The sequence below is a fragment of the Fusarium vanettenii genome (assembly GCF_000151355.1).
Source record: "Fusarium vanettenii 77-13-4 chromosome 4 genomic scaffold NECHAsca_64_chr4_4_0, whole genome shotgun sequence".
Taxonomy (NCBI): domain Eukaryota; kingdom Fungi; phylum Ascomycota; class Sordariomycetes; order Hypocreales; family Nectriaceae; genus Fusarium; species Fusarium vanettenii.
In genome coordinates, this window is record NW_003315825.1 from 41,865 (window position 1) to 58,966 (window position 17,102).

General features: G+C 47.4%; 4 protein-coding genes across 4 annotated transcripts; 2 read left to right on the top strand and 2 right to left on the bottom strand.

Annotated features, from left to right (window-relative positions):
• Positions 1-1,119: 1,119 nt before the first annotated feature.
• Positions 1,120-1,809, bottom strand: NECHADRAFT_39639 (uncharacterized protein; the record flags this gene model as incomplete). The annotated part of the gene is made up of 1 exon (XM_003040469.1): positions 1,120-1,809. The coding sequence occupies one exon, from the start codon at positions 1,807-1,809 to the stop codon at positions 1,120-1,122; it is 690 nt and encodes a 229-aa protein (XP_003040515.1).
• Positions 1,810-3,859: 2,050 nt separating this feature from the next.
• Positions 3,860-4,171, bottom strand: NECHADRAFT_19227 (uncharacterized protein; the record flags this gene model as incomplete). The annotated part of the gene is made up of 1 exon (XM_003040470.1): positions 3,860-4,171. A coding segment is annotated over one exon (312 nt), but the record flags the coding sequence as incomplete, so codon positions are not given.
• Positions 4,172-6,370: 2,199 nt separating this feature from the next.
• On the top strand, positions 6,371-6,869 carry NECHADRAFT_79760 (uncharacterized protein; the record flags this gene model as incomplete). The annotated part of the gene is made up of 2 exons (XM_003040462.1): positions 6,371-6,503; positions 6,646-6,869. 2 exons carry the CDS (start codon positions 6,371-6,373, stop codon positions 6,867-6,869), a joined length of 357 nt encoding a protein of 118 aa, XP_003040508.1.
• Positions 6,870-13,056: 6,187 nt separating this feature from the next.
• NECHADRAFT_79762 (uncharacterized protein) lies at positions 13,057-16,837 on the top strand (the record flags this gene model as incomplete). Its single annotated transcript, XM_003040463.1, has 2 exons — positions 13,057-13,345; positions 13,407-16,837. 2 exons carry the CDS (start codon positions 13,057-13,059, stop codon positions 16,835-16,837), a joined length of 3,720 nt encoding a protein of 1,239 aa, XP_003040509.1.
• Between the last annotated feature and the right edge of the window lie 265 nt (positions 16,838-17,102).

The window sequence follows — 17,102 nt, forward strand, 5'->3', positions numbered from 1 at the left end:
CCATGAATGAACAAGGATCTAGGTTGAACGCATGGCATGGTCTCTAGTTGTCAACGATTGAGCGTCTCTACGGCATTGGGTAACTCTGTTCACGTTCAGGGTACTTACATACATAGAGAAAGGAGATACGATAACTATATTAGAATGACGCCAGCATGGGGGTGTAGCTACGGGGTTCCTATCTGTCCCCTTTGGTTCTTCCTATCTCGAGACATTGCTATTTATTATGTTCAAGTTCCTTCTCTGATCTGTCATGGATAGTTCTCTACACTAAACTAAAGTAAATAGCGGTAGGTTTTGAACAAACTGATACCCAGCCTTGATACCCTAGCAGAGCTTCTTTATGGTTTGAATCTATACTCAGGAAACTACAAGACTTTAAACATGCAGTTGAGCAGATAGCGATGATCCAGGACGTAAGGGTCAAAGCTGGCTCAATTACACGAAAAGTCCGTATGAGATAAACAAATCACATGGTATTGCTTCCGTCCACACCGGAGATGTCTGAGACGTCAAGCGCGTGACTCGTCAAGTGGTGGAGAAGAAACGCCCTTGGATCGACATGAAGCGTGCCCTAGTGTCGATGCAAGCGCCTCATTGTCAACGCCAAGCGCCCTATGCCACAGACGCCCTCCATTATCAGTAGATTGGTTGACTGCGGCGTTCCTGATTGGCAGTTTATGCTTTGCGGATTGTTTTCTAGTCATGATTTGGTGAGTAAGATCTGAGCAGGGGGAATGATTCCACATCGTGCAGTTTGCACAACTTGACGCAAGGTGGAGAACTGTCAGTTTAATCCTCCATGTGGCCGGTCCGATATCGAAGCTTGCGCCGGCGGCGCATAACGTATACGTCAGCCATGAGTTGGGGGAGTTCATCATAGGAGCCAGGTGGACCAGGTCATTATAGAGGTATATCCAATTTCAGTGCGCTGTATTCGAGTTGATCAGATGTGTGGGCATCTTGTACTCTCCAGTACTCTAGTATTAAGTCTGTGTAATTAAGTGGTATTTTAAATGTATTTAATCTGATATCTTTGTACGTCGGAACGAGTGGTTATCATGAACGCCAATAAAGCTACTAAATCGCTAAGAAGATAGTTGAAAGACTCGACACTGGTTAAACATACTCTAACCGAGACAGTGCCGTAGCCGCATCAAAGGAAAAGTTGATAAAACTACAATAAGTCGCAGCTGTTATGGAATCGACATAGTTGGGGCTCGTCAACGTCGTCTGCGTCCCCGGCTTGAGGGGCACTCCCGAGGCTACGATATCGTCGGACGGATCGCACAGCTCGGGGTACTTGCTGAAGAAGACGGGGTCGATCTTGTAGTACGACGCTCCGCAGTCCATCTTGAGGTGCTTGAAGGCGAGGTACGCGTACTCGGGGGATGAGAAGAGAGTCTTGATGTCGGGTGCTGGGAGGGATGCCATGTGGTCTATGCCTTCGCCTTCGGATTGTTGGAGAGCCATGCTTGCGATGAGGTCTGTCACGCGGATGTAGACCTTCATCAAGGAGCCTCCCACCACCAGCTCGGAGAGGGTAGACTCGACGACGTATGCGCTGACGGTATCGCAGAATATCTGGTCGACACAGGGGTTTGCGGCATGGAGTTGTATAATTCGATCTCGTATCGACGCAAAGGGGATCCAGTCGACAACACAAGGATACTGCCCTTGCAGGCCAAGTTGAAGCTCTGTCGGTCGATATCGTTCGTGCACTCTTGAATAAGTGAGGGAGCAGGGCAAGATTTGCCAGGCCGTGAGCTCGATGATGTGGAAGAACCTCGTCTTTGCGTACCAGTTCATGACGTCGGGGCGAGTGACGCTGTTGAACATGGCCAGTACGGTAGAGACAGACTGGTAGAGTCTATATAACGTGTGAGCGCAATCTGTTAGCCTTCAAGGCCAATAGACTCACGTCTGGCAAGATCGGTTATCGAGAATCGTCGGCTTCAGCTTGGTTAATAACAATCTTTTCAAGATCTGGATGTGGTCCGAGATTGGCGAGTTGGAATCGACCCATCTCAAGCCGCTTGTTGGCCGGGAGGACGCACAAGACTCGATGGCATCGACATACGACTGGCTGCCCATCTGATAGTTGAAGTTCCAGATATTCGGTATCCTCTGTAGCTGTAGGGGGGATTTGGATAGGTCCGGGTCGATTGGGCCCACGCTGTCCATGACGTCGCGGATTAGGCTGGATCTCGTTTGAACGGCATCACTGGTTGGAATGTCGATGGTAGAGTCGACGTCGGCTGGGAAGGGCAGGTCAGGGATTTGGATCGCTTCAAGGGCAGCAGAAGAAAAGGCTGGCCAAGGGTTTTCGTCAGACTGCGCTTTATCAACAGTGATGGAGTTGCACTTTGACAGCGCGTTCTCTTCATGCTCTGAATCTCGCTCTTCATTTCGTGATTGGCGAGGCAGAGTACTCTTGGATCGACCAAGGATCTTGGAAGATGATGAAGCTATCATCTGAAGCGTGACCTGTACACCTTCCAACCGCGACTGTAGCTCGGTGATGTGGACGCGTAGACGACCATTCTCCTCTTCGAGCTCGGCGACTCTCTCGTTGTCTGGCTTCTGTGAGCCTTCGGCTCGGTTTCTTAGATCCCTGAGATACTCGGCTTGTCTTCGACGAAAGGCGCGCTGGGAGAGACGGTTACGGAGTTTCCTTGACGCGGAAGAATAAGTGAATGCCTATCAAAAGGCGGATGTGATAGAAACAAACCTCTTTTGATTCTTGTCCAAGTCGGATGGCTTGGAATCATGCTGCTCATCAGTAGATGCTCTCGTGGAAGCCATGGTATAAGTGAGACAAGAAGTGTAGCCTGCAGGACAGTACGATGACGAGATAAATGCATGACTGTACATGCCTGGTTGCACCCTGGCCTTTATACTTGATGGCTGGCCCAGTTTTCATTGGTGTTATGCCATACCGGGCCGGGTCCAGGTAGGCCGGTGGCCGGAGTTGCACAAGATGGGCAGGCTGATGTATATGGAATGACTCGGCTATCGCAATGATCTTGCTGTTGGTGGGCAACACTTGCGAGTTGGTTGGTAATAATGACTCCTCAGCAAGATACTAGTGAACATGACCGTTACAAGTCTTTACTATCATATTTACCACATAATACTGCAATAAAAATACATCTTCCTCGCATTCTTGTACATGTTACCCCAGATCATGATGAATGGTTCGTGGGGGGTGACCCACTGCGTGGCATGCCATGGCGTTGCGCCCTATTGTCAACGGCTGTCACAGGAGGGGGCAAGGACATGGAACCCTGGACCAATGTTCTAGACTTGAACGGATTACGTTCGGTAATCTAATGAAGTACTACGACGAACGTCTCGCCGCAGAGCTAATATATACAATGTCATTCTCTATTTCGCTAATCGTCGGTAACTCGAACCCGTGAAACCCTATGACCCTATGCCGCCTGTGGATATCGTTGTGATACCTATCGTGCCGTGTGCCTTATCATTTCCTGCTGATTTGCAGTGACTTATCGCGAGAGCCAACTCAGTCCTCTTCAAGCTCCCCCTGAAGCTTTCCCGACCTATAGTCATCTAAGGCTCCCTCGAACGCGCCGATCATATCAACATATCGCCGCTCGATCTGACGTGCTTGCCCATGATGGCAAATGTATTTCCACGGTGTGTCGACCATGTCACGCAGCTCGTACGCCAGCCTGCTGAGACACTTGAACAAGGGCGGGATCTCGGATATGAGGAGGTGAAAGTTGTCCAACGAGATGTCCTTGGCTTTTCTTCTCGCTAGGTGATTAAAGCTTCCGTTGCTCTAACCGTCGAGAATGCTCTCGGACGAGGGTTCTTCGTCTCGGCAGATGACGACCCAGAGAAAGACGAAGAAGAAAGAGTCTAGATCATGAAGATACGAATGCTGCCCGTGTTTCATTAAGTCAATTAATATGAAGGGCCTGGTTCTAATAATCTGTTCCGATGTAGTTGAAAGATCTGTTACTTCCTTGCTTAGGTCGAGGTCAATTAAAATTCCACGCTGCTCCCCTTCTTTCCTAATATCGGGGATGATAATGTTTCTAGTCGAGATATCCCGATAGAGGATTCCGCCGTCAAAGTAAAGAGACCAATATGCCTTTATGGCATCTCGGAAGGCCTCGAGCAGCTCTAGGATATCGTTAAACTTTGATATAGGACGCCTAGACGGAGTGATAACTAGGCAAGACATGGCTAAGTTTACTGCCGGTAAAGTTACTAGATTAGCGCGCGGGAATTCTCTGTGCCTTATAAGTTCCAGCCGTTGACGGAGATTAGCGGATTTATCTACTACATAATAGCTGACCAGTCACACTACTCCCTGGACGCTGCGCTGCTAGGCAAGCCGTAGTATCTATTCTTCCGGGCTTCGAGATCGCGACCGCCATAAGAACTTGACGACATATTCATACTCAGAGCCTAAAGTCCTTACTCGATAGCAAATAGTGCATCGGTTCACGATATTATGAGGGCACACAAGCGGAGTTCGTTCTAGGTATAGCCTAGGCTAAGGATAGTAACCATAAGCCGGAATATAATTCCCTATGCTATCATGGAGGACGCTTGGATTCCCGCCTAACTCGATGTCGCTTATCTATTGATAATTCTTCAGGACGTCGATAATTAACTGGTTTATAATGGTGCCTGGCTAGATCGTATTTAGGTCAAAAGGTATTGACCCAGAGCAATACATGCCAGATCGGTCAAATACCCACCGCTCGAGAGAATAACCATAGATAAAGTATCCATGAATAAATAAACGAGTCGGCTGGCTTCGGAAAACCTCTCGGGCGCACTTATACAGCTCCCGGATTCCTTGGTGATATCCAAAGGAGATGTCCAGGTGGAAGCCGACGACCTGGATACTATCCCAGCTGAAAGGTCTATCGGATTAGTAAAGAAGAACTAGGTGACCGCCAACGGGGGGACAATAGGTATATCTCGGTGGATAAGTTAAAAGGATTACCAAGCGCTTCTCTCTGCGAGCCCAGGGGTATAGGGGATACACCTCGTTGAAGTTTGTGGCGTAAAAGGTGTGGTCTCTGACCTCACCCCTGGGTCCCTCCATGATGCTGTCGAGGGATAGTTATGCGGAAAACATCCGAGACTGAGATGATGCACTTTGCATCAGAGTCTGGAGCTTGTGTGTGGTTGATGAAATAATATGAGGAAGCGAGCGAACGAAGTCTGATGCTTGTTTGTGATGTTGGAAAATCGATGTGAAAAGCGACTAGGCCGGCTATTGAACATGTCCTGTAGAATGATTTATGAGTATTATCTGTTTGTTGGAGGAGAAAGGGAGGATGAAATATTAATAGGAGATGCTCTGTTTATTATTGTCTATAGAGTTTGCCGTATAGAGTTCTGTTTTGCAGCGCACAGCCTTGTTGGTGTTTAAAGTGCCTGATTGGCGGTAGAACCAGTTGAATCAAGAATAAGTTGCTGTGAATGAGCTTAACGGATATATTCACTTTATCAATGGACAGGGGCCGAACTTAATGGCACTCGTTGTGAGTCAAGTGATCTGAGATAGACTCCTCGGGGATAAAGTTCGCCAGGCAGACATGTTATATTCGGGTGTTACGCAGCATTGAGTTTGCTGTCCGCTACAAGCTCTGTTCCCTCCTGTTGCTGGCTGTCTTGAGGATAATTAAGACCGTGATCTTTGCTACTATGTCTGATATACTCTTTGTCTTTACGGGAAGGGAAGTGAAGCACGTAACAAAGAGTGATAATCTCATACGAAATGGGATATATATCCACAAGAGTCAACTCCCGTAGCCTGATACATTCCTTTCAACTTGGCGTAGGAAGAGAACATTGATCCCGCCCTGTTTGCATCTGTCCGTTCTCATTCATTCATAAAAGCTTTGATCACCATGAATATTCAATTTTTAAAACTTGAAACCCACTCAAATTTGGTCTCTCCACTTGCAGCAGTAAACAAACACCTCAAAAGACACAATAACCAGACAGAAACGAACAACGGGTCATTTCAGAAGCAGCTGCAGCTTCACAACGCATTCACCTGCCTAAACAGACGAGCGCGGTTTTTACTCGAGAGAGTTTTTACGTTATAGTCTGTTGATCACTACTAGTCTGTTTCCTATATGGGAAGTTTCCTCGTCCCTGCCGGCGGGTACGGGGTCATGGCGGGGGCTTCCGGATGTTCTTCCGGGGCCCCGTCATCCGACTTGGCTAGATTCTCCCCTGATAGCAATATCAAGCAAGCGGTTTGTTGGCATTTGACGATAGAGAATATGGCACTCTACAGAGCTGTATATCGCTAGGAAGTTCGTGGTGCTAGCCGGACCACTTCTAACCAATGAGGTATATAAACAAATCAAAAATGTCCCTAGACTCACGCCTCAAAAAACGCTCTCCTCTTTACAACACGAGACTCTTGCGGGAACTATGGAGAGATTCGAATCCCCCATGGGGAAGAAGGAGACCCGTAGTCTGGGGTTTCGTCAAGGATCACGGTAATAACGAGACTCGCATTGGACGCCTTGTCATGACTTGCACGCCTTATTGCTTGTCTTGCAGGTTACGGCTTTTCCGAAAAAGCTTATAAAAGCCATCTCTTGTGCTATATGTTGATAAGGACTGCAGCTCTTTTATCAGTTAATATCGTCGTCATGGACCACTACATCACCCCTCCTGCCCCTGAGAGCTCCTCGGACGACAAGAACATTTCAGACATGGATAAGATCGAATGTGTCCGTCGAGTCTCTGACGAAGCCCTTGGCCAAGTCATGGGCTTAGACCTGGAGAGAGAAAAGACAGCCCAGGGCGATGCCTACTTTCATCGTCTGGGCTGGAAGCGCCTCACTGTCATTCAGCGCTGACTTCAATTCAAGTAAGTCAAGTTCGGGGGTGTAACTTGATTACTTGAAATAAAATCGTCCGTGAACTTACTTAACTTGAATTGAATTGATATACTTGAATTGAAAGCACTGACCCGAGGCCAGGATGAAGCTATTGGTACTCTCACGCCTCCCCTCCATCCCACCCCATCAGGTCCCCACCAAAGCTGACGACCTCGCCCACAGAGATCGCTTGATGGCCTAGCCAATTCCGTAGGCACTGTATTTCCTCTATTATCTCGGGGCTTAAGCTGTGCCTTTGCGAGCTTATTGTCAACTTTGTGACACTAAACGTCCGCTCAGGATCGACAGACATAGCAGGAATTACCAGGATGTCGAGGGCAAACTTGCTCAAACGTGGATATTCTTCTTGGTGTTCCTTCCACCATAGAATGGGGTTCAAGTTCTCTCGCCGGACTGGCCCTTGCCTCATATAAACTCCAAGCTCATCTTCTTCCTCCATCATGTACCGATCGTAGCTCTGCATCCACTGGTCGAATTGACTAGGCTCGTCTTGCCGCATCGCTTTTCCTATCACGGTTCTCGTTGTCTCAGTCTGCTCCTTACGTGGATACTGTTGTTCAAAGAATTCCCGGACACTGTTCTTAGCATCCCGTAGCCACACTAGTTGCTCGTGGCTAGTCCAGTTCGCCTCAAGCCAAGACACGTTCCAGCGCGGGTGAAGAATAACGGCAGCCGGGTAAAGTGGCGATTGGCCAAGTAGACTGTAATACTCGTCAAGTTTTGCCCAACAGTTATTGATAGAGATTTGTAGGCATCGTCGGTGGTCATCATCAAGACCCTTAGCTTGCGAGAATGCACCGGTATATTCGTCTCGAGTGTGCTGTGGCAAGTGTTTCTCGCGTCTGCGACCCTGGTTAGCTCGTGGAGGACTACATCCTGCGAAAGTATTAGTAAAATAGACATAAGAGCGAATATGAACTGGAAAGCTGTACTCGTGGTTGCCGAGGCTCTGGCAATCTGTAGCTCATCAGGAGTGCCATCCGGGGGCGAGAATATTAGCTTTTGCTCCTCGAAGAAGTTGAGCAAATATTCCATTCCGATTATCACTTCCCACAAGGCGCCGTAACGGCCTTCTTTAGCCTAACCCTGGCACCTCATGGTGACCTCGTAGAGTGGTTTTAGTAGACTCTGTATCTCCGCCAAGAGAAGCCAGTCCTACTGTGAAAGATAATCTTAGACAGGCACCCGTTGTCGGGGCTCTGCTGCCTTCGTGTCGAGATATGTAATGAAATGGTTAATCTACTCTTGTTTTTGAATTGCATGCTGGATTATTAGAAACGTCGAATTCCATCTAGTTTTATTATTCTGCATCAGTTCGAGATCGATGGCAGCTCGGTCCTCCTCAAAGAGGTGATAATCGTCTTTATCGCGCTGGCTACATGCCAGAGATTTTATTAACTCTCGCCGTTGCGGAGAGGCCCTAACGAACCGGATGATATTATGTAGCTTGCCCACTGCTCCCCATTTCCGCCAAAGTCAAAGCTCATGCTCTTTAATTTGGAAAGCTGCCTCGGTAAAGGCTTCTCGCTTAAATGAGTTAGGGTCTTTCCCCCAGAGGAACGCTCGAGCTGTAAGGTTGATAATATGCCTAAAGTACCGTGTTTGATTATTTCTAATATCCTCCTTGGCCATCGCAGGAGAAAGTTGATGATAGAGGCTCGCTAAGCATATATCATTGGACGAGATATTATCGTAGATACCCGCGCCAATCCGATCTTATATTCCATACTCGCCGAAGATATCATATATTGTCGTTGCTTGGTTATCTCCGGAATGAGCTCCCCACACATAGCGCAGGGCAAGAAGCCGCGATTAGACTTAATAGGAGGCGTCGAGATAATAAGCGTGGAGGCCAAGGAAAGCGTACCGGTTTGGAGAAGTCTATATATCAAAGCTAAAGCTAATCTTTGTGACTGCCTTCTCTAATTAACTCGATATTGCTCCTTTCTTTACCTCGAATAATTTCCGCATGGTATTACGCACCGATTGCCGGCTCCACGGCACCTCTTTCGCCAATGACGCATCGTATAAGTCGAGTATTCGTCGCAAATACGGATTCGATGGCGCCGTAAAAGGAAGATTGGCAGTAACGATCCAGCCGACCGTCAGCTCCTTCGCTTTATTAACATTAGATCTTACAATAGGGAGCTCCAGGCAGCGCCATTTCGAAGGGGGTTGACTATCAGCGCGAGACGAATCTTCATCCGCATTGCCATCCGCCTCAGTGATCATATGTGACCTATATCCAGTAAGGCGCTGAAAATAGAATAAATGTCAGACTTATACGCATATCATATACCTTCGGAGATGTTTAATTGATGACGTGGTGTTTATCGCGACGAATAATGAGCTCTTCCCGCGTTCATCACATTTCGAGTAAGCCTAGTAGGTCTGTAATGTCCGCAAATTAGGGCTAACTTCCGTGAGGAAGAATCCGTGGGCTTAAATCCAGCTCCGCCGGCCTTTGCGATTCTTATTGGCAATATACTCCTCTAGTATATACCTCTTGTAGCCGATCTGGACCGTTAGGAGGTCAGTAAGAGTCATTCTCCTAGATTCAGCCTTAATAGACGCAGCGTTAAGCTGCTATTTCAGTGATTTACGCTGACTGCTAATGCCCAGGAGCGTTTCTAGCGATTGCTATTATGCTGCCATAGCGGATCATTAGCGAATCGCGGATCGTGGATGCTTCTCACAGACTTGGGTTCTGAGTCAGGTGCGATACGTCTTGAATACGCGGGCGAACAAAACAACAAATCCGCGCCACCCCTACCGCGTCCCTGGATTATCATTGGTGTAATTAGCTTGGGCCATATTCCTTACCACACTAAATTCATTACCCTACACCTTGGGCCCGACGAGCCCCGAATGGCCTCGGCACTCCCAGAACTGGGACACAGGACAACCCATAAAATATAGTATTTTAAGTAAATCAAGCTTAAGGCATTATGAATTTACTTACTTGAAATATATTGGGCTGTTAACTTACTTGACTTACTTGAAATACTTGACTTGATACTTGAATTGAGGTCAGCGCTGCAAGAAAGATCAAACCTGGATAAAACAGATCGTGAAGAACACTCCGTCATGGCTGCCGAATACGATGGATCCAAGGAAGGATAAAACAGACCAACTTCAGTCACTCATTCAGTTAGAAATCAAGAGCTTCAACGTATAGTCAAAATCCCCCGTAAAATGTGACAATATTACATCCAAGGATTAGGTACGTGTAGCATTTGACGCCTGAATGACCGTTTGAGAACTGATGTTAAGGGCCCAGATAATCCCAGTTAATTTCGAGCAAATAGAGCCAGAGACAGTCGAGTATGTATACGGAATCACGCATGTTAGAGGCCGGTAATAAGTAGTAACATATCCGACCAAAGTAACTCCTCAGTTATACTCATCACCAAACCATCGAAGTATCCAACTACCATCCATGCCTGAAAGTGAGCTCCATCACTCTTAACTCTTTCTTCCCAATCACCATCCATTTATCACCATCCTTCATCTGTTGGCCTCTTCCCATCGCATACCGCTTGTAGTAGTCCGTCCCACTACAATCTTCCAGCAAGCACACTCCACTAGCCCAATTGGCAGGGGGTACTCTTTCGGCATACATAAACACGGTCATCTCAATCAGTTCAGGAAACATGTGTTGAACAAGCATTCTGATTGTGCCGCCAGCTCCTTGATGATATGTCCAGCTGGCGCTGACAGCCAATCTCTGCAGACCTTTCCCCTTCGGATCACGAAGACTCAAGTCCGATAGCAGGCGCGACATTCTGCGATAGTCCAGATCGCCAAGTACAACGACGGTATCAACCGCGGGATTGATATATAACACACGATTCAAGTCGTTAATACTATCGCCAGCATGCTCACATGGCGCAACAGGCGCAAGGGGGAATTTGACCGGATAACAATCCAATGCGGCGGACCTCGCCTCGGAATTTACAGACAGCGCGGCAGGATTGTTACAACCGCTTTGTCATTTTGGCACACCTCCATGTTGGAAGTCATCGGCGTAATGCGATCTGCGGGCGTGGATCTCGACGATACGGGGCGTAAAAGAGTAGCGCCAGATTTTTAGCCGGAGCTCGACAGGGAGGTGGGGAAAGACGTGAAAAGACAAGGATGACCCTGGTGCTGGAAGTGCTAGCTCCGCTGCCGATTGCGGTCTGTCGCTGGCCATAGTGAGCGCCCTTAGGGGAAGAGTGGCATAAGTCAACAAGACAGAAGAAGAATTAAATAATAACGCGGGCGGAAGAGAAGTGGGGAAGCCATCAATTTGATTCACAGAATTCACCTGCTGACGAATGAAAAGTGGGGATTGGAGTCAGCCGAGAGCACAAGCGGAGTATCCGTAAGCATGTGCCACAATTAAACGAGCCCCACTAGAACGGCGACATTCATCTCCTGAGTGCGTGAAGCCCTACTCAGGAATATAGACCAGGGGGCGGACTACCAACAATTCAACGAGTTTGGGGGCAGACTCGTCGTATAACCAAAGGGGTAAACTCATAGATATTCCCAACAGTAAAATAGCCCATTATTATATGCATCGAAAGATAAGAGTAAGGCGATATCGTATAATACGTTTTAATTGATTTTAAGGAGGTTTACGCCGTTACGGTCGGTTTGAAGTTTTGGGGATTTTTTTTGATGTGGTCAAAGGTGACCAGGGGCAGCACGAGCGGTACGATGGGATTGGCCAATTCCAGCCAATAGCAACATAGCGCATTTTCAGCCGCATGCAATCCGCGAGTCAATGGTTTGGTTGTAGCCTGCGCGCGTGAGCCATTGAGATATAGCATAAAGTGTTGGAGATATATATATATAATATATATATATATATATATATATCTATCTATCATGAGCTTGGGGGTCCGGGTTGACATGTGCGTTACGAAAGGGCTAGAAAAGACATTTTGATGCACCGAGCCTCTACTATAATAATACATAGAGTAAAAAGTATATTAAATTATAGAGAAAAGTTTGATTAGTTATATTTTATTAAGAAAATGATTTTTATCTATTTAAAGAGATCTTTATCGGATATAAAGATAAGGAATAAACCTATATAGGGTAGGTCGCTAGTAGACCGAGCTCTTTCTCCCTGCCTAGTAGTAGCTAACTAGAGCGGTTTAATCCTAACGGTACCCCTACTATTCCTCTTATAGCCTAATAGAAGCTAGTTTAAACTAGAAGTATCCCTATAAGTATCTACTTATAATACCTCGATTAATTTATGAAAAATATATATAAGATTAAATATACGTATAATTAATATAGAAATTTCGGATCGCGAATATATTAATCCGTATTTCTATATCTTATTTAGCGCTAATTATTATCCTTATTTAAGATATAATAAGTTCTCCTTAGTTAAGTAATTTATAATTATTATTATATTAATTAAACTTAAATACGAGGATTTATTAAAAGCTAGCTTTATAACTAAAGTTAAAAGGAGAACTTTAGCTATATTAAAAAATAGATAATTAGATTATTAGTTATAAGTACTTCGCAGAATATAGGTCGCTAAGCCTTTATAAACCTATCTAAGATTAAAAGCTAACGCGAGTAGGCGAGAAACCGGTGCCTTTAATAATAATAGAGATAATAAAAGCTAGTTTATTAAGAGTATTCTACTTACTCTAGAGTCTATGTAGTTAACTCTATCTATGACCTAGTATCTCCTGAGGATATATCTTATAATAGTCTAAGGCCTATTAGTAATCTAATTAATTTACTAATACGCTAGGTAGTAACTTCTGCCTCTACCTCTACTATAATGGTTTTTAGAGGAGCTATACCTCTAGTATACCTTAATAAATAATTACTATCTTATCCTATGGCCTATTATATAATCGATACTCGGGCCGCCTTGTTACTTACGAGCTAGCTAATAGGAACGAGATATAATGCAGAATAGGTCGCAGCATATATCGACGCGCCTCTAATGCGTAGATTTTCGCCTATACGCCAAGTAGCTTTCCCTGAAATACGTAGTCCCCGAGGATATACTCTAGAGTCGACCCGAGCGCTTATACGACTCCGCGTTCAGAAATACCGGAACCGATTGCATCGATTACGAATCCCGCCAATATTACCCTCAAGAGAGTCTGACTTCTCAGACACGATGATCAACTGCCGATGCCAGTCCACCGCCGGAATATCAGGTTCGTCAGTGTCGACGCGTCATTTTCGGGCGAATCCACAAACCTGCCCGGTATGCTCATACGTCGGTTCTTCGCAACGTCCCTCTGAGCCCATCAATCCGACCGCCGGTCAAAATCACAACGAGACCCTTGGCAGCTTCATTGAAGCCCTCCGGCGTCAAGACGCCGAGTTGAGCCCCGATTTTCTCGAATCCCATGAGACTGCATATGATCAGGCTTTCCGCATCTTCTTTAATTCCAGATGTCATTGTGCGTCTTGTCATGTCTTTGAGGTCAATGAGAGATATACTGATGAGAATACCCAAACCAGGTGCACGTCGGTCCGAGGTCAATGAGCCAGAACACACCCATTCCCTTCAAGAGAGCGTGCAGTATTTGCAGGGCTCCCTCCCTCCTCTGTCGACGGTCTTTGGCGAGGCTGGTTCTTATGATCCCAGTAGCTTCCTCCGACAATGGAAGGACTTCCTGGCAAGTAAGCCGAGCCAGCCGCTTTCTTTCCGCAAGTCGCAGATGCACCTTCTCCCTCCAGACGAACCGGAGCTGTTACTATCTAGGCAATGGGACATTGATAGTATTTGGTTCGGGGCAACAGGTCTACAGGCAATTCGACCGCCTAATGACTTCCGCCTGTCTTTTCTGCCCTCTCTAGCTCTAAATCTGTCACGCGACGAGGTGATTCAGCCTCATGGGCTGGAACTGGCAAAGACAAGGCATATCAAGTTTGGTACCTTTAACACGCATAGCGTACGCTTCTCCGCCTTTCTCTTTTTCCCGAATGCAGCTCCCGATTCAACATCGGCGACTCGGAATGCTCTCTCACTCGAGCGACAGAAGGATCTTTACGACCATATCATCATTCCGGCAGCCTATGAGGCCGTGTCTGATCCTTGTCGCCAGGAGATACCGCGAACGTACGACATGGCGTATGCGAAGTCCCGTTCCTTCCAAGAGAAGCCCGGAAACAACCGATGGAAGCCAGATGATGTCAGTAGAGCAGTCCATCTTCAATACACGATTCCAGCGGAAGATCTCCCACTTTTTTGGAACCTAGTGGTTGAGAAAGCAAACTCATTCCAGCTCACCACGAAGAGCGGAGAACTGGTGTCATATTTCAAGGACCCTCGATTGCTATTTCAGTCTCACGACCTAAAGAACACTTTCGGAAAAGGGACACTCAGCGAGTCCTTGGACAGCTTCGAATACTCTGTCCTCCGGGCTTTTGACCCTGCGCATCTGGATGTTCACTCCTGCTGGATTGACATTGGGGCCCGTGATTATGTTGCGAGTGTTCCGCCCCACGATATTTCGGGACGAGGGCCTTTCACTGTTCTATGGAAGAGCCAATGCCATTCCTATCTTCATGAGCAACTCTCTAAAATTGCGCCTAGGTCTCACCTGAACGCTGTGGATTTTCAACGGTCTCTGCTTCGCGATATCGGGGATTATCAAGCCAAGGCGAAGCGCACTCGAGCCTCAAACCCAGGTCATCCCCATGAGCGCAAGCCGGGGGTAATTCGCGCCAAGGCATATAGCTGCCATAAAGAACTCTTCTCTGTCATGTTTAGTGACTACGACCTATTTGGGTTAGGTTTTCTTCCGCTTCTCGCTCTAGATGAGGGCATGATCAACGATCTCTCCTCAGCTACCGGTAATCAAGGTCGCCATCAAGCACCCAACACCACGCAAGTCCGGCGTGACGCCCTATTGAAAGCATGGGAGGCTAACAAGCGGCACTTGAGAGCTACTTCGGACGCAAGAGCTCTCGCCAACTATGGTATTCGGAAGGAAATGACTTTTCGGCTTGATGTGATTGTTAGAATGTGGCATCGAGGCTATTTTGAGCCAAATCAGAGCCCCCATGTGGGCCATCGGTCTTTCAAGGTGTCAGGCGCGTCCAGTGGTGCGGGACATGACCCATTCTGGGTTGTTTCCACCAAAGATATCAATGATCTTATATTCACCCAGGCTGCAAGACTCGTCCTCCCGCTGGATCACTTGTTTCAACAGGCGTCTCATTCTGCCAACATCTCTCCACCTTCCCTGATTCTCGCTTTTTATACTGCCCAGCTCTTCTGCCGACTTCTCACTTACGCACTCGCAAGTAAGGAGCGTTTCTCATACGACAACTGGATTTGGCTGTCGCAGTGGACTGTTCAGAGTCGTCGAATCCCCCACGCCAAATTTTTACTAGAGCGACGGGGCCTTGGGCTAGATCTGTCTATTCAGGACTCTGGGATGCTTTGGATCCCCCCCTCAAGTCTAGACTGGCATAGCGGACACATTGCCTTAGAGACCCTCATCCAGCTCTACATCCCTCGGAATCCTTTCCAGCGCGGCCTTGTATCTCAAATGAGTGTTCAGCGTCTTTCAGTGTCCAAAGTCGCAATCGAAATATCTTTGCGGCAGTTGCTTCAGCATGCCCGTTCCGAATTTGAAAACGGTCGTCGCCACACGGCAGATGAGTTGGTTGAGAGAATCATTTGCCTAGCTACCGAAGAGGTTGCTCGGGCTTACCATCAGCATATGCTTTCCAAATTGCAGCTGTACTGGGGGCGCCTTCGCAAAAAAGTCGGACACAATGTCCTACCCTGCCTTATGCGACTGCAGCGAAGCGAAGAGGAGTCGGCTATGCAGACGGGTCGCATCGTCACAGCACAGACGATATGGGAGATTTACGATGAGGCTTGGACTGCTTACATTCGAACTCACCCTAATTCTGACACCGAAGACATACCGGGAGATGTACCCTTATGGATGGGAACGCGCAAGTATCTGCCCCCGGACGACAGCTGGTCAAGTTCTGTGTTTAAGCGTCTTTTCAACCGTCCGAAAATTTCATCTTGGTACGGCCTATACTTCCTTGAACTCTATCAGAGGGTTAAACGGCTCTGGGAAACCATTGAGGATTATGCGGGTCCATTTGATGAACGGTTCAGTCGCATTATTGGTAACTACATCATGGTCACTTTCAACAGTGATCCGACCAAGGACGTCGCTATTGACCGCAGGCCTGGGGCTGGGTATCAAAGAGCGACATTTTTTCGGATACAGTACTGGGCTCCTTATTTCTCGCCGCGTGAATGTACTACTCTTACGCCTTGGGGCTCAGTCAATGATCATCAGCATCGGAACCCTTGTATCCCACCAACCACGATGTCAAGAGCCATCAACGTCACGGAGTTCCAGAACCATTCTAACAGTTTCATGCAACTATGGACACGGTTGATCAGTCATCACAACCAGCTACGCGAGGCTAAAATTAGGGAACGGAATCGAATTTGTAAACAAGCTATGGAATGCTTGGTCGACCTTGTTGGGCCCCAATGGAGCCATGAGGACGATCTGGCATTTATAATGCCCTGGAAATTTCGTAACTCCACGGCGGGAGACGGACAGCGCGAGGACCCATTCCGTCTTCCCATTCTGGCAAAGTCGACTCGGTTTTCGACTAGACCCAACCAGCCCACGATCCTGTTACCGTCTCGCCATAATGCCATGGCCCTGGTCAGCGCGATTGAATCCCTGCCTCAACTTGATCAAACGATCCTTCGGCGAGCGAAATGGATCCGCGAGGTGCTCAATAATAATGGCCAGCAATATGATATGCGCAGTCACTTTGAAGCAAAGCAAAGAGAGATGGATGATGTGGCTCTGCCCAATTCGATACTCCGGCAATTCTTAGCTCGAACTGAGCCCCCTCAAAGAGAGATTCAAGTCTTCGATACCTTTGACGACATTTGAAGGCGTAAAGAACAGCGAGGAGATTGGTGGTCTGATGAGGTGAGTCTGCCGGCTGCCGCTGCCGAAAAAGTAGGAAGACCATATCGGGGAGCACTTTGAGCCATGTAGGTGCTATAGTATATCGAAAGCAGTCTCTACAATACGGGTATTCAACTACTCAGCAGCCTTCCGTCGAGCGAACGCGTCTCCGCGTCCAACGACACCGCGACCAACAGCACCTTGCAAGGGTACAACAGATTGTTCAGGAGCTGCCACCTACCGTCGA